The 25,878-nt window shown below is 35.0% G+C and overlaps 1 protein-coding gene across 14 annotated transcripts in view; it reads right to left on the minus strand.

The window, feature by feature from the left end:
* SIPA1L1 (signal induced proliferation associated 1 like 1) overlaps positions 1-25,878 on the minus strand; it is a 395,826-nt gene that overhangs the window by 65,907 nt on the left and 304,041 nt on the right. For all 14 annotated transcript variants that reach the window (XM_074235822.1, XM_074235817.1, XM_074235823.1 and 11 more), the window contains one exon: positions 17,914-18,189. In XM_074235822.1, coding sequence (XP_074091923.1) covers positions 17,914-18,189 — 276 coding nt within the window. The remainder of the gene's footprint in view (positions 1-17,913; positions 18,190-25,878) is intronic.

Raw genomic sequence — 25,878 nt, forward strand, 5'->3', positions numbered from 1 at the left:
AAGTGCAATATATGTTCTAATTATCTAAATATTTATTCCATATTATATAGAGTCCGGAGACCAACTTCCAAATATAAAGAACCTAACTAGATGAGTTTCTGGGTTATATTAATTTTTGTCCTTCATTCTCAAAGAGGACCATGACATCAAGGAGGTAATGCCATGACAAGCACATGAACTAGATTTGTTAAGTTACCAACCTCACCTTCTCCTCCAGAGCCATCTGGATATGAATCTGGACAGCTGGAGATGGCCCTGGATATGAGGCAATCAGGGCTAAGTGATATGCCTAAAGTCATATAGCTACTTATTTAGAGTGCTCTGAGGGCAGCTAGGTGGCGCAATAGAGCACCAACCCTGGAGCCAGGAGGACCTGAGTTCAAATTCTGTTGGAGACACTTGATACATACTGTGTGACCTTGGGCAAGTCACTTAACCATGTTTGCCAGAAAAAGGAAAAAAAAGTGCTCTGACAAATGACTTAATTTATTACAATGTAGGTTTTTCCATTTTCTTTTTCAATGGCAGAGGAATTTTAGGGGCATAATTAAGGGGAAGAAAGTGATACCAAAGAAAAGAAACAAAAAAAATTGTCAATGAATCATCAAAAACAACAACCAAAGAGAGAGCAGAAGGAAGCTCAAAAGGGGATAAAGATAAGATATGCTGGTAACAGTTAAATTATTTTTTAAATCATTACATAGTGAGGGAAAATCCTACATAATATAAGTTTACATTGTCATATAATACCCCTTTCTGATTTTCTTTGAACCTTGAAATGTTCATGTTTGTTAAAGTTCATTAAGTATATAATAAAAAAGAAACAAATTACTTTATCATATAACATCCCTTTCTGTTTTTCTTTGAATCTTGAAATATTTATATTTTTTAAGTGTTATTAAGTTTAATAAGTTTATTAAAGATAATTAAAAAAACAAAATACATAAGGAGAGAAAAAAGCTTGTTTTATATAATGTGATGATGTGGAATTCCAAAAAGCTACATTCAAATCCTGGCTCTGACACTAGCTAAGTGACCATGAATAAGTCATTTTTCTGCTCTGATTCTCAGTCTTCTCCTCTATAAAATGGGAATAATACCCACTAAATACTTCATATTTAGTGCTGTAGAATACTGTGCTATAGAAATGGGAAAGACAGTTTCCTCTTTGTGGGGGGATTATCATCTTTCTACAGAAATTTCCGTCCACTTCAGAGCTATGGGAATAATCAAGACTAAGTGTGTGTGTGGGGGGGGGGGGGGGGGGGAAGAAAACTGATGAAATAAAGCAGAATGTAAAAAACAATTTTTACAATGCAAATGAAAAGATCATTAAAATGGAGCTGAAGCTTGAGTAATTAACTGGCTAATAAGGCCCTATAATACAGATAAAGAATACTTCCCTTCCCCTAGGTAGAGTGAGAGGAAAGAGTAGTTTGTCTATATGGACAAAATTTTATATATGTCGGCACATAAGGACACTGTATGAGGGCATTTTTGGTTAAATGGCTCTTTGTTACATGGAGTATGAATTTTGTTTCCACATAAAAAGTGGAAGAGGTTATTTCCAGAAAGCATTGGGATACATTAGAGTAAAGCAAACTGGATCAAATCCCCAGTAGTCATAATATGATTACAACACTGAAAATGTAAAGAACAACAACAAAACTGAAGACTTTGAATCATAATGATCAAGTTTGTCCCTGGAGAAGAGCTAAGAAATGTAGATACCTTTTTTGGTAGATGGGGGGGAGGTTCCTACAGACATGAAATACTGAATATGCTGCCAGATAACGTTGATATGTTGGACATATTCAGAAATGAAGGTGATGTAAAAGAGATAATAATAAAAATAAGATAAAAAATGGGGGAAAGGTGCTCTGGGATTGTAAAATTCAAAGGAAATATAAAAATAATTAATAGTGTTTTAATCATTGCAAGAAAAAATATTTTCCAAGTGTTGTAGCATTAACTTCAGAAATTCCCCTCCTTAAATGTTTCTAAACTGGGCCAAGAAATGGCTAAATATTTATAAAGTAACTTATACCAAATGTTCTCTAAGACCTCCCAACTTTTGTCTGTGGAAATGAACCCTAGCACTTTTCTTTAATAATAAGAATGTAGCAATGAAAAAAAAAATCATGGTTCTCAGAGTTCTGAATCCAACAGATTCCTCTGTCGGCAGGATTGTGTTTAGGCTGGTCTCACAAGTGCAGAAGAATAAATCCTCAAGTATTTTCTTGCAAAGAAAATAAAAAGCTAATGGACTGGAAATAATATTTTCTCGATTTTCCCAAGTCTTATCCATAAATGAAAAAAGTGATGAGAAATACTAGTTTTCTTAGAGAACCTACTTTTATATAAATATCACTACATATATGCAAGGGATGGTGAGAGTAAGGAGGTGAGAAAAATCTCTTTCCTCTATTTACACTTCCCCCACACGTATACAATCCTGCCCCTGCTGCCCCCCCACATCCTACAGTAAACAAATTTTCTTGTTAAAAACTGACCTTCAGAGTAATTAAAATGTATGAACAAGGAACCACCACTCCCAATGTGACTTACGTCAAAATCTTTTCCCCCATGAGTTGTAATGTTTTAGGTTCAATTATGCCTGCATGTGCCACCTTTCCTTCCATTTGACATTACTTAGAGATGTCAATAGACTAAAGGCCTCCATATCTCAAATGAAAATCTAGAAATGACAATAACAAACAAGCTGAACTGACTTGAACAGGGGCAAGACTGATGGATTAGCTATCCCCAGCCCTCTATTAAACACAGAACTTTCCTAATATTAAGCAATTAAAATAATACCTTCAAACATGCAAGACCATAGTGTCTGCTGCTACAACATTCAGTGGGGTGTGTACGTGTGTGTATGGGTGTGCAAATACATGCACAAGCACATGCAAGGCAGAAATCAAAGGACCTCCCCAAAACAAATCTTCATAATGCAGTTTTGGCCCTGTGTCAACAAGAGATTTAAATAAATTGCTTAGATGAAAACAATCTCATTTCCTACTCATTCTACTATACATAGAATACTTTAAGAGTATGAGGCACATATACCAACCAACTCTTTAGAGTGGTGCAATTCTAACATTGATTATCTGGTGGCAAGGTCAGCTTTCTACAAGGAAGGATTCCCTTAAACAACTGCAATTTATCACATTCTGACAAATAATCACTATTTCACAGCTACTGGCAAGTTGTTACATGCACCCAGGCCAGGGTATACCAAAGAATCCTTTTCCAAAGAGGACAACTGAATTTTAAGTCAAGAATGGGATATCATATATATGTATAGGAAGCAAAAAATAATATACAAGGCAGAGAAATGAGTTGATTCTGCAAACATATTGTAATCACTCAAATATTTACTGAGCATCATGAAGGAAAAGGCATTGTTCTGATGTTTTTGGGACAGAAAGAAAAAAAAGCTCTGGTTGAAATTTATAATCTTTTAGGGGACAATAAGATAAATACACAAAAATAAAGTAGCATAGTTTAAATATCATATGAAAGTTACAGAATGAACTTTGAATTAAGAGTGACCTAAAAAAGTTTCATAGCAAAAGTAAAAGCTCAGGTTGAAGATTTTTTTTTCCATGTCTGTCTTTCTCTCTCAACTTTAATCTGTTCCGATTTTCCAATTTGGGCTACTTTGCCCCTCCTTGGGCAGTTTGATGGCTCTCTGCTTCTGGGGACTTGCCATATTAAAGCAGAAAGTGTGGAAATCTAAATTGCTTTAGTCCTACTGAAGCTTAGAACTTATGAATTCAGACAACCTATTAAATCTTGCCTCCCCCAGTGGCAAGGATTACAGGCATATATGATAATGCTAAGCTAAGTATGTAAAATTCAACAGGAATGTGTGTGTGTGGGTGAAATGAGAGGAGGAGAACATTTTAGGTAAAGGAAACAGCATGAGCCAATGTAGGAAAATTAGTGGGTGTGGTTCAGGGGACAGTAAGCAGTTCAAGTTTGGTTGGAACCCAATGAATGTATAGGGAAGTTGAAACTGATAAGACTAGAAAGTTAGATTAGGGTCAGAGCATAGATGGGCTTTGGAATGCCTAGATGGCTCAATAGATAAAGTGCCAGCTATGGATTCTGGAAGACCTGAGTTCAAATCTACCCTTAGACATTTATTAGGACCCTGGGCAAGTCACATAATCCTCTTTGCCTCAGTTTCCTCATCTGTCAAATGAACTGAAGAAGAAAGTGGCAAACCATTTTAGTATCTTTGCCAAGAAAATCCCATAGAGTCACTAAGAGTCAGACACAATTGAAATGATGGAACATCTAGAGTATTGGTGTCTTTGAATAAAAAGGGTGAAGACATTTTAGTAATAATTCTATTTTGTTTTCCAGAATGGTTCTGACCAGTTTCCAGTGTTACTAACATATCAATGTACCCATCTTCCCACAGCCCTTACCTTGAACATTTGTCTTTTATCATTTTTTGCCCATTTGCTGGGTGCCCTCTAATTCTGCTAATGGTGCCTACTGTGTTGTGACTATGGAATGCAACTGACAGACCACTTGACACTTCAGATCACATATACATATATGTGTATATGAGGTATTTTATCTATCAAATAATTCCATGTTTGTTTAATTGACTTATCAATTACTCCTCCATGAAGAAGTAAAAAAAAATTTATCACATTTATTTCTCCAAGTACCTTATTAATGGGAAGATCAGAAACAAAAACCTAAATTGCCACTATGACATAAAACTCAGTGATTTCGTCGAAAAGAAGTAGTTATATTTTCTCATTTTTCAAGAAAAAGAACAAAGGACTTGAAAGAATGTCTACGGAAACAATATCATATTGACCATAGGAATGATATCCAGGTGGGTTTTTTTTGTCTATCACTGATTTTTAGTTTTCTTGATATTAATGGCAATTTAAAAGAATTTGAATATTCTTAATATACTTAAAAATATAACTAAAAATAAAATATTTTATAAAGAAATGTCAAATTTTTAAAAATCAGTTATCAAATATTTTTCCAAAAGATATTTGATTTTGATTCCTAATAACTGAATAACTGAATGTAAGTTGGTAATATAAACCAAGGGGTACAAAATGATACCAATATCTGGAGTGATCAAGATTGTTACCAGACTAGATGGAACTTGCCAGATCAGTTATGCTACAGTAGGCATGATAACAATGAGTATCATCAATCTACCAATAGGAGTGGCAGGGCATTATAAGGCTTTGTTATTTCAGTCACGCTTTAATGGGCAAGGGGTGGTATATTATTTATTAATTCTCTTTTCTTCTCTCTCATTTCTTCTATACTATAAAATTCTACTCCTACTTGAATATTTAATTTTTTATATACATGATTTATATATATATATATATATATGTATATGTATATGTATATGTATATGTATATGTATATGTATATGTAGCATGTATATTTTCTCCCCAATAGAGTATAAGCACCTTCAGGTTTTGTTGAGTTTTTTTTTTTTGACTCTATGTCTAGCATATAATGCTTGTTAACCAGTGAAATGATCTTAAAAGTGCTGGCTCCTGACAGATTTTAGTTCAAAGCAGGTTCATAAATAAAATGTTTAATTCTGGGTTCAGGAAAGGGTAGTCACCTGAATCTGAAGCAGTTGCATAGGACAAAGAAGGTAGAGCTGATGTTCTAAGTCATGGGCAAGTAAATTTCCCTTGAGGGCTTCGAGTTGCTGTACCCCAGTTAAGTTTAAAGGATGCATTTCTTTTTTGCCTAACTACCTCGTAGAGCTTCCTCTAAACTGGGTCATGGAGCAGCCTAACAGGCTTTTCAGGGAGAGTTAAGAGTACTTTTCCCACACTAAAAACCTTGTAAGAACTGCAAGTTTGGACATGTGTAGAATTCAAATGCTTTTAATTTTTATCATTCCTGTCATAAATTCTCTCTCCCTGATGTACTGATTTGATTTTTACAAAAACTTTTTTTTCCTATGTGGAGATAACAGTTTTGATTTTTTTATGCTAATGGTACAAAGAAACTTCCCCAACTTGTGCTGGAATCTGAAAAGTGACCTTCAACATCTACTTTTATTTTTGTCAGGATAAATTTAAATAATACTTAAATGGATGTGATCTCATTATGTATGAACTTCCTTCTCCAAGGAGACACACTTTTCTAACCTCCACAACTAGATACTTTTAAAAATCTCCTGGGGGTGAGGATGGGGGTGGGGTCACCCACAAACAAAGGTTAGGAGTATTTCTCTAGACTTCTAGACATTGTGTCAACACCAATGAGGCTTACATACTCTAACAATGAATAACAGCTAAGTTTATAGAGTGCTTGAAGGTTTGCAAAGCTTGACCCATATTATTTTAACAACTCTGTGATGTAGGCACTATAGTTTTTATTAACTGTAGGAGATTTGTGTTAATTAAATGCCTTACCCACAGAAATATAAGTAACAAGTATGAGGTAAGAATAGAATTCAAGTTTTCCTGATCCTAATTCTACTCTATTCAACATAGCAGTGTTTCTCACCATTTCAAAAATGGTAATAATTCTCCCTTGAGAAATGAACAAAGGAAAAGTTCAATTTTTCACAAATATTATTAACTGTGAAGAAACAAGATGAAATTCAAAGCCTATTTCAGATAACTTCCTCCATGAAGACCTGATCCCCTCTCATTTCTAATAGGGACCCCTAGATGAAAACAGCTTCTCCCCCAATTTTTCTACAATATCTCCCCCCAGAGAAATCTTTTTAGAGTTTCCCTTTGCCTGTCCAATTGTACCTTCATACTGATGAGACCTCAACCTTCTCTGCTTGTCCCCTAGTTGAACCTGGAACTCCAGTTAGAAAAACATGTTTATGACTTTATCACTAGTTCTGCTTTTTCTAAGAGTGCTCTTATCAGCTCCATCTGCTCCTGGACCCTCTGAGCAACTATGTACACCTTAATAGGACATTTTGTTTACTCCACCTCCAGTAGAAGAAGCCTGCTCCAAATCCCTCAGTGCTAGAGTCCTTTCCAGGCTAGTCCATTGTGCTTCAGTGCTGACTAAAACCACTTTGACTAAGAGACAATGTGCCTTAATGAATTTTGAAAGAATTCTTGCACTGAACCCCAACTGTACTATACAATATTTATATTTTAAGTGTTCTAACCTATTAGACTTCAGGCAATTTGATGACACAAAAAAACTATTTTTCAACTTTGTATTCTTAATACATAGAAAGGTCTTGTATATAGAAGGGACTTAATACTCAATCAAATTAAATGCAATCAGATAGGGGGGAAAATTGTAAAACTCAAAATAATATCTTTAATAAAAATTAATTTAAAAAAATTAAATGCAATCATTTCAATGATGTCATAGTGGACAGAGGTCTAGGAAGAGACCATCTGGTGAGAGCCACAGACTGCAGGATCCTAGACAAATTACTAAACATCTGCATAAGTCTACAAGAGTAGACATCAGAGAAGAGGAGCTGATCTTCGCTGGAGAAGAGGGAACACTGTGAGGAAACCCTACACTAATAAAATCACATGTCTAGACTTAAAATATTTTTTCCAATGAAAAAGAATAAATTAAACAAACTGAATAACCTGATCTTTTCTACAAAAATACTTTTCAACTATCTGTTGTTCTTGAGTCACCCATGAAGTTGCATTAGAACCTGGGTTCAAATTTTACCTCTGATAATTATGACTTGTGTAAATCTTGAAAAAAAATCATTTAATTGTCCTGGGTCTACATGTCCTCATCTACAACATAAGGGATTATAAGACTCAACATGAAACTGCAAATCCATTATGTTGAAATTGCTATTCCTGGGGCGGCTAGGTGGCTCAGTGGACAGTCCTGGAGTCAGGAGTACCTGGCTGTGTGGTCTTGGGCAAGCCACTTAACCCCATTGCCTTGCAAAAAAAAAAAAAAACAAACAAAAACAAAACCCCAAAATTGCTATTCCTTCTAAATATACAACATGTAAATTTTTTTCACAATATAATTCTTAAGTATTACAGTATTGAAACAGATCTAGCAAATGTCATAAGCTGAGACACATTACAAGCACCTGTACTTTGATGGAGTTATAAAGCAAACTTCCCTTGTTGTGCAATTTCTCTAATACTTTTGATAGCAATGCTTTCTCCACATCTTCCATCTGCTGACAAAAGAATGAATTCTATTTCTTACCATATTGTTTTCTATTTATTAGTCCAAACTATTAGAAACAAAGCACCATGGCAAGAGGAAGAAATGTTTCTCTAATGGCATGTAGTAAAAGAAGCTTCCATTAAACACTTATCATTTAAGTCAAATTTTAAAATGTAATGAGTAGTAGTTGATTTAAAACATTGTTGGAAAAGATAATTCTAAAGGATCATCTTCAAATGTCTTAGTAATTATGATGGTTTCATACTATTATTAGTTATTACCTAAAATTAAAATATATGCTTGGGCTGCAGTTCAATGTTAATGACAGTTAATATGAATCCATATTTCAAATATTCTCCTTGGTCATTTCAACTGTTTTTGCCAACTTCTAGTCAAATCTGATTAATCTATTACTGATTTACATCATACTATAGCTGATAGTGAGCTCATACGAAGTATCAGATCTATCATTTTCTTTTAGTTCACCTGTGTTTGAATTATTAGCATTATAGCCCATCCATGGCTTTACTGTATGTTTTTAAGCCACTTTTATTGAACCTAGATAAAGTAACCTGGAAAGCCATTATACTGGGCTCCCAAATGGCAATACCTCACAATATGTTGGAAGATAACAACAGAGGATGTCAGGATCAATGCCTCAATGGTACCTGGCCATTGCAGTCCCAACTGTCCAGTATCCAATTGGGCAACACAGCTCCTTCCTTCTTTCCAACCTATCTACTCCACCCAATCTATGTAATATAATGCCTTAAAACCCAAATCACTCTGGCTCTCATTGATTTGCCAACAAAAGGCTTAGTCCAAGTCTCACTTGGCCATTATTTAGGCTCTGTAGGCTCAAAGTGACTGTAAATAGCAACTGTTTCTGTTTGGGCCAGAAACTTGGAAAGTCTTCCCCTCCCCAACTGATGATTTTATTTTTTTCTTTCTGACTAGGTAAAAGAAGTCATTTTTTTAACCTTATTTCTTTATCATTTCTTTCTTTATTTTTTTTTGCCTTTTCTTTTCTTTTTAAATTTTTATTTATTTATTCTTATTTTTGTGCAATTGATGTTTTTTATACATTACTAAAATATTCTTGTTTAAGAGTAAACATAATACCCCCCAAATATAGCCCACATGAGCGATAAAGTAAAGAGAAAATTTAAAATTAATAATAATGATGATAATAATAATAATAAGTGCAGCCAGGTGGTGCAGTGGATGGAGCATTGGCCCTGAAGCCAGCAACACCCGAGCCCAAATCCAGCCCCAGACACCCAACAATCACCACAGCTCCTAGCACCCTGGGGCTGCCTCCGGGAGGCTGAAGTTCCATCACTCTGGTGGGCCACCCCCTAACCCCATGGAGTGGAGTCTTGCTCCTCTTTTCCAGGTTACCTTGGGCTGGAGAATTGCCTCACTGCATCCCTCTTTGGGTTCTATCCTTATTTTATAAGTTTGGAAATATCAGAGAGAGCACCTCTCCAGTTGCCATCTTGGCTCCACCCCCTTAGCCTTATTTCTTATCTAGCCTCACCTCTGAATAGGTACTGCCTCTGTCAAACTGAGACCTGGGAAAGATGTAACTTAAATTGCTAAGGTCTCCCACTGCATCCAGGGCTATCTCCAGTCATTCTTGCTCCTGAGGAGAAGGAGAGGCCAGAGACTTTGCACAGCCCTCTCTTGCTTAAATTCAATTCACTTATAAGTCTTGGTATCACCTTTCTGATATCACAGCCCTCTTTAAAAACAAAGGACAAACAATACTGTGACTCAAATTTTTTTCAGGATACCCAGCATATTTTACATTTACATAAGGCAATCACATACAGACTGAAAGAGAATCTCACTGTCACACTAAACATTAAATAAAATCTTTATTTTTTTACTATATTAGATAAAAAAATTGCGTATTTTCTTTTTGTACCTCAATTTTATGCACACCACACTGGATAATCCTGATAAACGGCTATTTAAAAATAATAAAGCAGCAGAATTCACACTCATTCAAAAATGAGATGACTCATATCATTTCTAGTTTAACCTTAAACTTATAAAGTTAAAGAAACCACAAAACATGCAGTATATTTTTAAGATCATCAGTGAGCAATATACAGGCTGGAAAAGAACACATTTGTCAACATAAGCATGACCTTATAGGAATAATTATATCTAAGAAAAAGAGATACCAGAGGTCTGGGAACAGATTTGAATTTTTTTCTTTGCATTGCAAGTAGTTATTTCTTCCTTGCAAATGTGAGTTTGTCTGGTGAAATATTAGTCACAAACCAAGTGCCTAAGTATCAAATGTTCCTCTGAATAAAACAATTGATGTTTGAGGCATTTTAAAATAATGTACTAAGATTTGCCAGGCACTTTATATACATTATCTCATTTGGTCCACAGGAAAAAGCAAACACTCTGTAACTAAAAACTCCTCATGCAAAGCATTGCACTTTATTATATCACCTTATCCATGCTGACAAATACTATACCATAATTTAGTTTCTCCTTAAAATCTTTTATGGCAAATTCTATCAAGAAACTCCTAGTTTAGTCTTTGTCAAATTTAGCTTGGCTCAAATGAAATATATCTACAAAACTTAGTACCTGAAATATGACTGCTCTAAAATGAATAAACAACAAATGTCATGGCAATTTATTGGCTTTCAATTTAATTTCCATTGCTCTATCAATTAAATACTAAGTTTACTTTCCCTGGCATAGCATATATCATAGATTCAGGGCTGGCATAAAGTCTAGAGCTTGATTACATTACAAAAACGCTACAAAATTAGGTGTTTTTATTTCTTTTCCTAGAAACAAAGGGATGTATTTTTTAAATCACTATGTAGCAAGGTCCCTAAACAAGTTCTTTTCATGCTAAATTTTTGTTATTAAAATAAATTTCTAGTTTTTGAACCCTAATTGCATATATTTAGTAAAGTTAGTAGATATTCATTAAATTCCTTTAAAACGTTGATTTTCATTTATACTACTCAAAAATGTATATCTACTCAAAAAAAATTAAGTTATGGTATTGTAAACTTTATGATATAGGACAGTTCTATACTCAACTGGTGTTGAACTTTCCTTCAACAAGTCAATGAACTTCTCTGGAATGTAACTCATTCATATATAAAATGAGGGGGCTTTGACTAGGTGACTCTACTATTCAACTCAAGTGGATTCTTCTTTACGTTAAAGCTTTGTTGAAGGGGTTATAATTATAGGATTAACAGATTGAGAGTTGGAATGGTCCTCAAGATTTTTTTCAGTTATACTCCCAGTTTAAAGAGTAAACAGGAGCACAGGGAATGTCAGTGACTTGCCAAAGACCACATATCAGATAATGTGATTTGAAGCTGGATTCTCTGAATTCACTATATCCAGTCACTTACTCTGAGAGCAACTGTGAGATTCTAATCTAATAAATTAATATCCATTTACCGAAATTGATATAATTTATAGAACCAATACATTCTCCTAAAACTTCATAATTGTTTTAATTTTCAATTCTCTTACTACAGATGATTTAGAGTATGTCATCAGTTGTTCATTTATAATTTAGAAATCTTTTGAGACATTAAGAGGAGGTGTAAGGGGTGGGTAGGTGGCACAGTGGATACAGCACTGGCCCTGGAGATAGGAGCACCTAAATTCAAATCTGGACTCAGATACTTAATAATTACCTAGCTGTGTGGCCTTAGGAAAGCCATTTAACCCCAGTGCCTTGAAACCCCCCCCCCCACAAAAAGAGGAGGTATAAGTCTCTGTTTTCCCCCCAGCTCTCCCTGTTTTTCTGGTATCTCTTTCTTCTTACCAATTGTCTACTGGGGAATTGATTCAATAAGTTTTAAATTTATTGATGATTGCTAAAATTTTGGTGATATTTGATTCAAATATTTCCCCTATTCATAATTTCCCCTTCTGATTTTATTTTCACTGCTTTGAGTTGTGCAAAGTATTTAAATTTTATAATCTTTTCTTTTTTGTAACTTGTTCAATGCTATGCCTTGCTTAAAAATTCTCTTATCAAATTCTTTCTCTAGATATAGCTTTTATGGAAAAAAAGAAACACCTGATCTTATTTTCTTCAGGTCTCATATCCATTTTTAATTTATTTTGACATGGCATAAAATGTTGGTCTGAAATTAATTTCTGTCAAATTGCTTCTTAGTTTTTCTGGTAGCTCAAGTCAATTAGGGAGTCCTTCTACAGTCTTGGATTTATTAATTAATATATTACTATCCAATTTGTTCCACTGATCTATTTTTCTGTGTATGTGTGTTTTTTAACCATTACCAGATTGTCTGAATGACAACTGACTTACTTGGAATGGATTTCATCAGTTGTATATAGACAGGTGATAAACTAATTAGCGCAAAGATTAAATTTAACATTAAATTTTAAAAAAAGATAAAAAAAGGAAAGGTTAAAACCATGCATAATAACACCAAGTCAATCTAAATAAGCTATTGACTCTGTATATATGCATGTAAATGTACATATGTCAAACAAATATAAAGAAAAATAAAATGAAAATTGACCCTTGTTATCTCTTAAATCTCTTAAAATATTTAAAAGAAGCAAAACATTTGTCATAACAAGTTGATCCAAAATGGAACAGAAACTGCTTTCACCAAACCCTGTTGTAGTCATTCTCCATTACCTGGCCTTGCTTTCATCTTCTGTAGATGCCTTTTTAACATCCAAGATAGTTAATATATTACCCGTGAATCTACAAGGTCTCAGGACAATTCGAGGAGGTTTTTTTGGTTATTACTGAAGTTAATTCAAAGTCTTTCACTGTGTATTCAGGATTTAGTACTTAAAAGCCTACCATCAAACAGGCTAACATTTCTTGAATGATTTCATCCCTGAGATTGTAGCTATTCCTTTTATGAAGTACCTCCAAATTCAGGGTATATCTCTAGCTATGTCTTGCTTTCCCAGCCTCATCCACATTTTCAAAACTCAAACTGCCACTTCCCCACAAGTTCTCAATATTTCCATCCCAGGAAATCTCCTCACTGATGGGAGCCAGGACCAAAATAGAAGTTTCTGCTGTTGGTTTCTCTATCTTTTGAAGGATAATGGTATTATTATTATTATTATTATTATTATTATTATTATTGCTATTAACAAGAGTGAAAATTAAAAAAAAAATCGGTAGGTCTACTTTGGGCAGAAAGGGAGAGAACATGATCAGTTCAGATAATCTCAGCTCTGCATTACTATTACAACATATGCCATATTTGTGATCTGTTTTCTGAACCTTTCATCTATATCTTTTGATTCAAGTGGTGCATAGTATTCTTTTTAGGACAACAATGCTTCTTTTCTGGCCTCTCCCCCATTATGCCTTCCTTCTCTGGTTACTGGATTTCCTCATATATATGATTTAGTACAATGCTATCTCCTATCCCACTTTTTTCTTTTCTGTATTTTGAATAAATTAAACTCTTCCTGAGCCAAATTCTAGTAAACTCCCAATTCAATCAAGTGTCAGTGAAAATGATTGTCAAAATTGTCCTCTTGAATAACACTCTCTACTTCTACCTGCTTATTATCCATGTTATGTGCATAATCAAGAACCTAAATAATTGGATTTTATTGCTTGTCTTCTACTTGGATATGTCTTTTATAGATTATATTTCTTTTCTGCTTTGTTATAATTACTACTCAAAAGTTTACTAGTTTTGCCAGATTTAATGTGGGCAGCTTATTCTCTTCCCTTCTCTATTCAGTTCAAAACCCTCTTAATTAAATTTATAAAACTTTCAGTAAATATGCCTTTATTGGTCCTTGTTAAATACATTCCTTCCCTTGTTAAGGACTCATCATTCCTGTATTTGATACAATAATCTAGAAATTCATTCAGCATGTTAGCTATCATGAAATCTCCTTTTCTAGATACTAGAAGGAAAACACTGTATAGTGGATAGGTTGGTAGATTGACATATATAACTAGACTCACCACAGGACAAATCACTTAAAAGTCTCAGTTGCTTAGGAAACCCTTCAAGACTCTAAATAGATCTGCATGAATGACAGGAGACTGGGAGTTCCATACCAGCAAAATCACTGCTTGACACAATAACACCACCACCACCACCAAACCAAGGATTCCATCAGTATCATATTATATTCAAGTTCTTCTCCTCAGCTCCCAATCTCTCCTTTTACCAGTGTCAATCTGTAACTGTTCTACAGTTTACTATTTTAGAGAGTTCCTTGAGGATGCAGAGAGACCAAGTGATTTGCTCCAGGATCATGTAGTCAGAAAATGTCAGCAGTAGTACTGGAAATCTGGTCTTCCTGACTGAAGCTGGCTATTCACTGTGCCATCATGCCTCTCATCATTCAAGACACAAGATAGTGAAATAAAAATGACATTTAGTTTTACAAGCCAAAGCTAAAATTTCAAGACTGGGAAAGATGAAGGAAATCTCCAATGACTAATTTTCATAAAGAAGGAATAATACTGTAATCATAACTTTCATTAAAATGAAGGACACCAATGTCAATAAGACAAATATTCTTGATTAATATGCCACATAATTTGAGTTACCTAGACTTTTTTTCACAAAAACAACTTTCTGACTCCCTCCTACCCGAAGGAATTACCTAAAACAGAAAGTTTTTAGTAGGGAAATGGAGGCAATCAAATTGTTTATCAATCCATTGGCCCTGACAACTTGGACCACTTCTTCACATGGAGTAAATCAGGAGCCAATGCTTAATCTTTCAGCTTACCATATCTTGAGAGAAAGAAGAAACTAATACACCATTAGGACACCTTGGTTTCCAATACAGACTTATTCCAGTGTCATATCATAAAATGAAGATGAATCCAAGTTCTGCAAAGTTATACCGTGAAATTTCATCTCCGAGTTGGGCAAGCCTTCAAATACAAGTCCAAAGATAGGTTGTATGTCTAAGCCAGTATAGCCAAACTCAGAGATTTATCATTTGAAAGTTTACACATAAGTGGAAGTTATTTTTTGTCACATCAACTACATAAAGGTTTGAGATGGGTTGAAATCCAATGTTCATGGAGGGAATACCTACACTAATGTAGTTAAGGATCTTTAGAAAGGAGACATATACCTTTGATTTGAAAGATTCAGCATTGTATCAATATAGCTATACATTTTCTAAGGCTAAAAGTAACTAAAGAGGCAGGGTGCAGTGGAAAGAAGACTGCTCTGGAGGTTCAAAAATCACTGGTTTAAATCCCACCTCTGACGATTATTATATGACTGACACCTTAGGACTGTTACACAATGAATCTCCCTGGGTTTCATTTTCCTTATCATTGAAGAGGTTGAATTTAATGACCCTCCAAGTTCATTCAAGCTTCAGATCACTATGAAAAAAATCATAGAATTATTAACTTATTAAAATACTTTTGCCAATAAGAGATAATGCTTCTATAACTGACCTTTATATGTATGTGTATGTGTATATATGTATTGCAAAAATTCAATTCAATTCTAGATAGAACTTTGATTTTGATTTTTTTAAATAAAGAAAAACAAGACAAATACAGCATGAGAAAACTTGATTTGTTTCAAAGAAAGACCTACAATTTCCAAATGCTTACTAATATTACAAACAAATCTATGAAAAGCTAGATATAATAATCAATTCTAGTTAATGCACATCTTTAAAAAGAATCAAAGTTGGGACATTTAGGACAAAGGATTAATTCAGTGATTTCTTAGATTAAAAAAATTCAAATGAAAATTGCTAGAATTTAGCAAATGGAAAATATAAGGATGCTAAAGGAGAGATATATTGTTGCACTATTCAGCTAGATTTTTTTTTTTAGGTTTTTTTGTAAGGCAAACGGGGTTAAGTGGCTTGCCCAAGGCCACACAGACAGGTAATTATTAAGTGTCTAAAGTGGATTTGAACCCAGGTACTCCTGACTCCAGGGCCGGTGCTTTATCCACTGCGCCACCTAGCCTCCCCTTAGCTAGATTCTTTAAGAGAATCATTTTTGGGGAATAAATCAAGTGTGGGGAGATACACACATACACACACACACACACACACACAATATATTTTAAATCAAGTATATTAAAAAAAAAACTAAACACTATGATGACTTCTAAAAATTGAACTTATAGGACACCCTAGGTCATTAAGAACCTAAATAATAAAAAGTCACTGTTAAGCATTTAATTCATTTTCATTATATCAAATATGCTCCCTAACAATCTGAGGCTTTTAATACTTTTTGAGATGTTCCATTTCTTGAGTAGGGATGGAAGAAGTCACACTGGAACAGTATTACAAAGAGTGGTGGTAATGGGGGAAAAAATGTACATTTTTTTTGGTAGATTGGCATATATAACCAGACTCACCACAGGACAAATCAATTAAAAGTCTCAGTACATTATATAGACACACACACACACACACACACACACACACACACACACACACACATATATATAAATATATATAATATATAATGCATATATATAATATATATAAAATGTATATATATATATATATATAAAAATCTCGAGTACATTATAAATGGACAGACAGATAGACAGATAGATAGATTGAGGTAAAATCACTGAAGAGTGCATTAGAAAAGAGTTTGTGACTGCAATGGTGAATAAAGCCCTTCTCTTAGATTATCCAATTGGAAAGTTTCCCCTTCACTGGCCTATGCTTACAAAACTTGTTTATTTAAAATTTTTAAGTACAAACTCCTTTCCATTTTAATAGAACTTAGTTTAGTTTAAATAACATTCTCATAAAAAATTTTGCTCTCGACTAGATTTGACTAGAGCAAGGCTAAATTATACACAAGGTTGATTTCCCTCCTACGGCCAAATAAAAGTCTAGCTACTTTAAGACAAAATATAGCAATATGCTCCATTGTGAATGCCAGGAAAAACAAAGTGAGATCCTTTTTTTCTCCTGGACCCAAGGAAATCTGATCATTTATCACAAACCAAAGTGCCAAAATATAGCTTTAAATTTCACCCTCAACTGTTATGTCTATTTCTTGCCTTTGTCTCTAATCCCTCTCTCTTTTTACTTATTTTTAACATACCCTCCAAGTGAATCCTTTTCCCCCCATAATTCTCTTCCACCTTCAGAGCAGTGGAAAGTATGTGGTGTAATGTACTATTTGGCTTACTTCCCCCCACATCTTTATTAACCAAGTAACACGAACATAATTACTCTAAACCAAAATCCTGTATCCTGTTGCTAGCATCCACATCACTTATCCCACAAAGATGAATACTGTCACAGATACTAATATGGTCACCATCTCCTCAAAGAGGTTTGCCAAGTCCCAATCCACAAGGCTAGTAGTTTTGCAGGGCGTTTTTGGGCTGTTTTTTTTTTTTTAGTGCCATATGGAAATTAAATTATACCTTCAAAATTGTTCCTTTTTTGGAGCCAAAGGAATAACTGAGTTATTATCAAGCTTTATTAAAATCATAGCTTTATAATATGATGACATTATAAAAGTGATTTCCTTATGGATTATATGGATAATTTTCAACTCTCATTTGAAAGCTAAAATAATTAAACTATATGAATGCCTAAAAATGGGGTGGTTTATTTTTTAGTTTTATGTAAATCTTGGGCACAGACTGGTTAAATTTAAGTCTGTGTATTTACATTTATTAAATTTTTCCCTTATATCTCCCATTTCCCCCAATCTCTGAAAATTATTCCCATACAACAAAGAATTTTAACCTTTAAAGAATAGATTACCTCCGTTCTAAGGGGCGGCCATCACTAGAGATGCTTCGAGGAATATTGGCAGCTCGTTCTGGAGGTTGCATCTTCCCATCTCCTTTTCCAGCACTCATTCGAGAAATCACTGGACTCTGGACCTGGGAGGGTACTTGGGACCCATGAGGTCCTTGGCCCTTGTTAGCATTTCTCTGCCATTTGTTGTTATTTCGAAAGGGAAACTTGAATTCATAGGAAACCCCTTCATTCATTTTATAGTCCATCACTGGCATGCGGTATGTTTCAGAGCAGCTCCTGTTAAGATATGAGTATAAGGAAAAACAGGTTTTGGTCTCTTTTCTTACATAGTAAAACTTTACTACCTCCTATTAATAGTTCAAAGGTAATGAAAAGAGATTTCACTGATAGGTAGACCACCAAGAGGTGAAGGGGGGGGGGGGGGAGTATAGTATATCAAAATATTTATAGAAATACAATTTGCTAATTTGCTGTAGCAATACATCAGAAAACAAATATTTAAACATTTATTATGTGCTAAGAGCAGTTCTACGTTTTGGGAATAGGAAAAAACCAACAGTCTCCATCCCTGGAAAGTTTACAATCTATTGGAGTATATTTAGCTCATAAACTGCAAGTCAGAAGAAGCTTAAGGACCCCTTCTCAGAATGTTTAATGCATAAAATACAGAGGATAATAAAGAGAATCAAATGAAATACACAAACAACACACACCCACACCCACACCCCTTAGCAATTTTTGTGGGGGAGGGCACTAGTAGTTAGAGGGAATCAGGACACATTTTACTATAAAGGTGAATTGAACCTTTCAGCTGAGTAATGAAGGAGAAAAGGGATTCTAAGAAGCAGAGAAGGTGGTACACATTTTGACTATGGGAGGGCTGTCAGTACAAAGTTGTGTAGTATGAAGAGTAATTAACAACAAGGTTGGAAAGGTAAGATGGGGACAGACTGTGGTAGACTTTAAAACCAAACAGAAAAGTTTATATTTTGCCCTAAAAGCAAAATGGAACCACTAAAATTTATTGAGTAGAGGCATGACACAGTCAGATCTGTGCATCAGAAAATCATTTGTCCAGGCCCAACCTCTCTGTTAATCAACAGTCTCACATTTCCAACTGCCTACTAAATGTCACATAGACATCTTAAACTCCACGTGTTCAAAGTGAACTCATTCTCTTCTCAAACTCTCCTCTCTTCCTCACTCCCCATCCTTATCAAGGGTTTCATCAGCTTCTCAGAAATACAACCTAGATGCCATTTTCCGATCTTCGCTCTCTTGCCCCTCATACTCAGTGATCAAAGTCTGTCAATGTCACTGTTTCCACTCCTCTTGTATGATCCCTTCTAACATGGAGCCTTCAATACTGCCCTGCTAGACAACTGCAATAGTCAACCCGTGGTTCTCCCTGCCACAAGTCTCTCCTCACTCCAGGTCATTCCTGACTATTCATACTTTCAAGACCATCAACTCCAGTGGTACCCTGTTACCTCCAGGAACAAACACTGCATTTTCTGTTTGCCTTTCAAAGGCCTCATAACCTGTTCCCTTGCAAGGTTTTCTAAGTCTTACTTCACTCCAAATAGTCAGTGGTTCAGATGCATTGGCTCTGTCTCCTCTTACAAGACATTTCAACTCCTGATGTGATACATTTTCATTAGCTGTCCTGAACGTCTGAAATGTTGTCCCTCATCTCTATGTCATATTTTCCCTGGTTTCCTTTAAGTCTACCCTAAAGTCTACAACATGCTTTTACCTATCCTTTTTAATCTTAGTGTCTTCTCTCTGAGATTATCCCTCATTCTGTATTTAGGTGCCTTGTTTGTATGCTTGTATGTGGTTTTTTGCATGTCATGCCCGTCATTTGTGAGTTTTTGCCTTTCTTTGTATCCCAGAACTTACCACGTGATTTGGTATTGTCCTTCTAATTTTTCCTCCAACAACTGAATAGGTTAGGTAGGTACTTAATAAACAAGGCTAACAAGGCTATTGTAATACACCAGGTTAAGAGGTTATGAGGGTCAAAACTTCAGTGGAGAGAAGGGAAAAAATGTTCTTGAGGTAGAAAGAAAAAGAAATGACAAGACATGACAATTGACTATATCTATCTATATATCTATCTATGTATATACACATATGAAGGAAAGTGAAGAGTCAAGGATAATGGGAAGTTGTCAAATTAGGCAACTAAAAGAATATTGGTACCTTTGGCAGAAACAGCTGATGAGGTTTCTAAGTGAACCTATAGAGCTAGGAAAAAGCCTTGGGGCAACAAGCCCAGTGAAAGGCACGAAATGGATGATGAAATAGCAAAGGTGCTTGAGGAAAGCAAAAATTCAGAAACAAAAGAGAAAAAAAAGAGAAAAATAAAAATTTTTAAATGGAATAAAAAAAATCTCAATTTTGGGAAAAAAATAATGTAAAAAATAATCTACCATTTTCCTTCCAACTATTCCTCTAATCTATGAATGAAAAGATCCTTTTTCTCACAAAAATTATTGCCTTGGGAAATCATATCTGAATGTTTTCCATTGCTCTATTTTATGAACTTAACAAATAAGAACAATCTCTAAATGCAAATAAGTAAAAAATGAATTTATATCAAACTGTGAACTTTTATAATGGCATATTTTTAAGGGTACATAAAATTTAATGTGGTAGTAAGAAAATTGTCACTTGGAATCAATCTTCTAAATGTCTTTTTGTTTTTTGAAATAAGTTATTAATACTTTCTTGCACGGGGAAGTAGACTAGAGGTGCAGAATGAAAAATGCATTTGTATATGACCAATGTGTTGATCTACTTTTCTCAACTATGCTCAATGGATTCAAGAAATGGGTTAAGATGAGGAGCAAGAGGGTTGTTCCAATGAATAACGACAGAGATGCAAAATAAAAAAAAATTATCCCTTCTTGCGCTGCCTCTGATGATGAACAGCCTCAATTTAGGACAATTAACTCTAATACTGCTACTTCTTTTTGTAGAAAATAAAAATAACCAAGGCTTGAAATTTGGCTGCCTGAGGAAAGCAATAAGGTCAATTAACATTCAAGGAAATTCAAAACAATTGTTAAAGGTCCCATTATAGGAAAGGTTTATGCTAGATGCTAAAGTTATAAAGATGAAAATTTACAGTCCTTCAAGAAGCTTACATGCCAATTACAGGGAGGATATGGTGGGGGGAAATGATATTTATATAGTCTTTGACAGTTTACAACCTGCTTTCTTGAACTGACAAAAGAGGAAACTGAAGTTCAACTAGTAAGCATCTGAGTTCAAGTGGTATCCAGATTTCAAGTTCACTATTCAATTAAATAACATGTTGCCATGTTAAGGCCAAAGGAAGGCTCAGGAAAAAGTGTTTGTAATATTATGAAGAGAGAAAAGACTTTGGGATAAGAGTCACAAGAATTGAGCTTTAAAGGAAGAGAAGTTCAGCAATTAGTTCAACAACGAAAGACTGAAGCCATGGAATGAGGAAAATAGGATTAAGACTAAAGAACAGAGAGCAGTCAAAAGCTACTGAAACCCACAGATAATGAAGGCAATAGAGTAGAATTAGGTCACAGTCAGATCATGGAAACTTACAACAACCAAATTCTGGCATGAAGTTATTTATATTAACATTATTTGTGATATATGAAGTTGCATATACTTTCAAAGTAGCTTACCTATGAAAAATGGCTCACATAAGAAGACACAATTGGGAAGTATAACTGAAAAAAGAGATTGTGTTGTGAGACTAAGGAACATTAGATCAAGAGTTATAATAGTACCCATGAAACACTAGACATGATCAGAGGATGGTACTTAGCACATCAGGTAGATCTTATAGGAAAAAAGTATGCAAAGTCATGCTGATTAGTCACAAGAGTATAAGAAAGCATAAAAGATGATCTTTGTCAAAGAGGGAGATGTATACAATGGGAACATGGATTTAAGGTGTTGAAGCTTGACTTATTAAAAAAATAATGGCTGTCCATAGTGATAGGAAAAATTTGCTCTAAATTATTAGTTATTAGAGAAATGCAAATTAAAGCTTCTCTGAGGTACCACCTCACACCTCTCAGACTGGCCAATAGGACCAGAAAGGATAATGACCATTGTTGGAAGGGTTGTGGGAAATCTAGGACACTGTTACACTGTTGTTGGAGCTGTGAACTCATTCAACTTTTCTGGAGAGAAATTTGGAACTATGCCCAAAGGGCAACAAAAATGTGCATACCCTTTGATCCAGCAATACCACTACTGGGCCTATACACTGAAGAGATGAGGAAAAAGGATAAAAACATCACTTGTACAAAAATATTCATAGCAGCCCTGTTTGTGGTGGCAAAGAATTGGAAATCAAGTAAATGTCCTTCAATTGGGGAATGGCTTAGCAAACTGTGGTATATGTATGTCATGGAACACCATTGTTCTGAAACCAGGAGGGACGGGATTTCAGGGAAGCCTGGAGGGATTTGCATGAACTGATGCTGAGTGAGATGAGCAGAACCAGAAAAAAGCTATACACCCTAACAGCAACATGGGGGTGATGATCAACCTTGATGGACTTGCTCATTCCATAAGTGCAACAATCAGGGACAATTTGGGGCTGTCTGCAAAGGAGAATACCATCTGTATCCAGAGAAAGAACTGTGGAGTCTGAACAAAGACCAAGGACTATTACCTTTAATTTAGAAAAAAAAAACCTGATATTTTATTGTCCTAATCTTGCTATATCTCTTATACTTTATGTTTCTTCCTTAAGGATATGATTTCTCTTTCATCACATTCATTTTAGATTAATGTATATCATGGAAACAATGTAAAGACTGACAAATTGCCTTCTGTGGGGGGTGGGGGTGGGGGTGGGGGAAGGAAGTAAGATCAGGGGAAAAATTGTAAAGCTCAAAATAAATAAAATCTTTAAAGAAAAAAAATGGCTGTGCTTCAGTTTTTTCCCCTGCAAAATGAGATGTTTAGAGAAGATAATGTCTTGAGGTACCTTCTTGTGTACAAATGTAGGATTCTCTGGTTCTGATAATTATGAAAAAACAGCTCACATTTAAGAAGGAATTTGCAGTCTAAAAGTGCCTTCTTCATAGCCTTGTGAAGATTATATATATTATATAAATATTGCTATCGCTAATTTTTTAAATACCTAAGAAGGCAGAGAAATCTAAAATGACTTGTCCAAGAGTGAACAGCTAGTAAGAATTAGATCACACCCTTCAAAATTCCTTATTTTAGTTGAGGATAAAACTATTCATTCTAAATGCAACAAATTTGAAAACTTGACACCATTCTTAACCCATCAACACTACCCTCACTCCCCTCAATTCCCATACCCAGTAACTTGATAAATCTTGTTGATGCTACTATACAGTTCACGTTTATTTATCCTCTCCTCTCTGCTCCCACAATCATCATCCTAATTCAGGTTTTCTCATAGCTTTTCACCCATATCATTTGACACTGCCTCCCAACTAAAACCCCTATCTCAAGTCTCTGTAGTCTCCAATCCATCTTCCATGTAGCTGCCAAAACACATTTCCTAAAGTACAAGTTTGACCATATTACACTCCTGCTGAAGGACCTTCTGCTATTTCCTAAAAGCCTTTGGGATAAAACACAAAGTCTTCATTTGGATGCTTCCCAATCTGGCTCTAGTTTACTTTTCCAGGCTTATTTCATATCATATCTATATGTATACTCTATATTCCAAGCAAAATAGCCTCCAGGCTGTTACCTGAACTCAATATGCTACCTTTCACCTCCATGCCTATGCAAATAGAAAAGATTCAAAACTACCTAAAGAAAAGTACCTCAGTTACGTAAAGGTAATCAGAGAAACTAAAATAACATGAAGAAAGAAAAAATTTTGAGGGAAAGTAGGTAGTTAACTCTAGCATTTCTTTTTTTGCAAGTCCCTTTTGACTTTTCAGAAGAATGGAAGGGATGGAAAATAATATACAGAACATAAAGAATATAAGTTCTTCATCTAATATTTTATTTTCACATTTGACTTTTGGAAATACCCTTTTGCCTTAATTACTCACAATAATTGGGTACTCAAATGAACTTGATTTAAGCGTTCCCTTTAATGAGCACTATCTATGTTCATTTTCTTCTCTATGTTTTTTTCATAAATTTGCAAGGGGCTTCTTTTACTCCTTATAACATACTAGGGTCCTTTCTTGTTTTCTTTTGACATCCCAAAGTCAATATTCTCTATTCATTATTCCCAGCTCTTGCTATGTGATCAGCTCATCTCTTCTGACCAAATATTTCTTTAACAATGTCCTCTACCATTTCCATTCAACTGAGTTCAATGTATAACATGAAAACAATGTAAAGACTAACAGAATACCTTCTGTGGGGGTGGGGGGAGGGAAGCAAGAATGGGGGGAAATTGTAAAAACTCAAAATAAATAAAATCTTTCTAAAAAAAAAAGAACAATGTCCTTTATGCTCCTTATTCTTTGCAAATCCTTGCCTTGAATGAACAGTTGTTTTTAATGGTTATCAACATAATCACTATAAATCTACTGCAGAGATTAACTGTCCTCAAAAAAAAAAAGGGTGATGGACTGCAGAGATAGGGCAGAGTAGGTTAGGAACTACATAGCTTTATTCTGGAATAGCATTAACAATTGACAAAAGGAAGAAAAGAGAAGCAACTAGTCAAAGAACAGAGTAATTAGTTGCTAGGAAAACAGCAGTGGGGGTGTGAAGTGCAGAGGAGGGGAGATATGACAGAAAAGCATTATCCTATCTTGCTTAGAAAACTGAAGCAAGGTGTTAATGCCTCAGCTATTCTCTTTGAAGTAATTTCTGAGGGGAAGAAGGGATAGCAGGGCTTTCAGGTCCTCCAAAGGCAGCAACATCATTTCACACTTAGGAAGAAAGTCTAAAAGCCATTCCTACGCTATTATCTATCCATCCTTTGCAGATAAGAGGTGTACAGCTCTGAAAGGAGATGTCAGTTGCTCTAATCCCCAAAAGTGGCTCTGTGGTAGGAATGGATGATTCCTGATTCCTTTTTTCACAGAATAATATGTAAATTTTTTATTCCCCAATTCTAACTTTGATGCTGGCTTTGTTCAGTCTGTGAGTACTATTGCTGGGAGGTTGTTTAAAAAATAATTTGGCTTAGTTTCCATTTGTAAGAAAAAAAGCTATTTTCCATAACAAGTACTGGTGCCAAAAACATGTCATCTGCAAACCTCTGGAAACTTGTCCTACTTCCCATGATGTCAGTGTGTGCCTGAAATTGCTGCTACCCCGTTATCTATATTTCTTCCAGTTTTAATGTTTTTCTGCTGTGATTTTTGGAGGATCCCAAAACACTCTTCCCTGTCCCCTAATTTTTAGTCAGGTAACAGAACTCAAAAACTGGGAAACTATAAATATCTTGAAGGCATCAAAATCTTATCTCAAAAGATAATCTAAGGGGCAGCTAGGTGGCGTAGTGGATAAAGCACTGGCCCTGGAGTCAGGAGTACCTGGGTTCAAATCCGGTCTCAGACACTTAATGATTACCTAGCTGTGTGGCCTTGGGCAAGCCTTAACCCTGTATGCCCTACAAAAAAACCTAAAGATAATCTAAGCCTTGCAAATATCAAGACAGGGATGGAAAAACTAAGCAGGTAAAAAAATTAAAGGTAGCTCCTGGTAAAACAGATATAATGTATACACTGAAGTACTATAAAATGAGTTGTAAGACAAAACTTATTCAACAAGCAGGAATTGAACATTATTCCAATAGAACTTAAAATAATGTTTTTAACAGTAGTACTCAAAAAACATCATTTCCTCATCTGTAAAATGGCATTCAAGTACAAGGTTTCCCAAGAACCTTGCAGCTCTAAATTTATGATCCTATCAAGTATCTGGTTATGAACTAATAAAAGGGTATATGAAACAAACAGATTTCCAGACACATAAGGAGCTTACATTCTACCAGGGGATATATCAAAA

Source organism: Macrotis lagotis, chromosome 4, assembly GCF_037893015.1.
Source record: "Macrotis lagotis isolate mMagLag1 chromosome 4, bilby.v1.9.chrom.fasta, whole genome shotgun sequence".
Classification (NCBI taxonomy): Eukaryota; Metazoa; Chordata; class Mammalia; order Peramelemorphia; family Peramelidae; genus Macrotis; species Macrotis lagotis.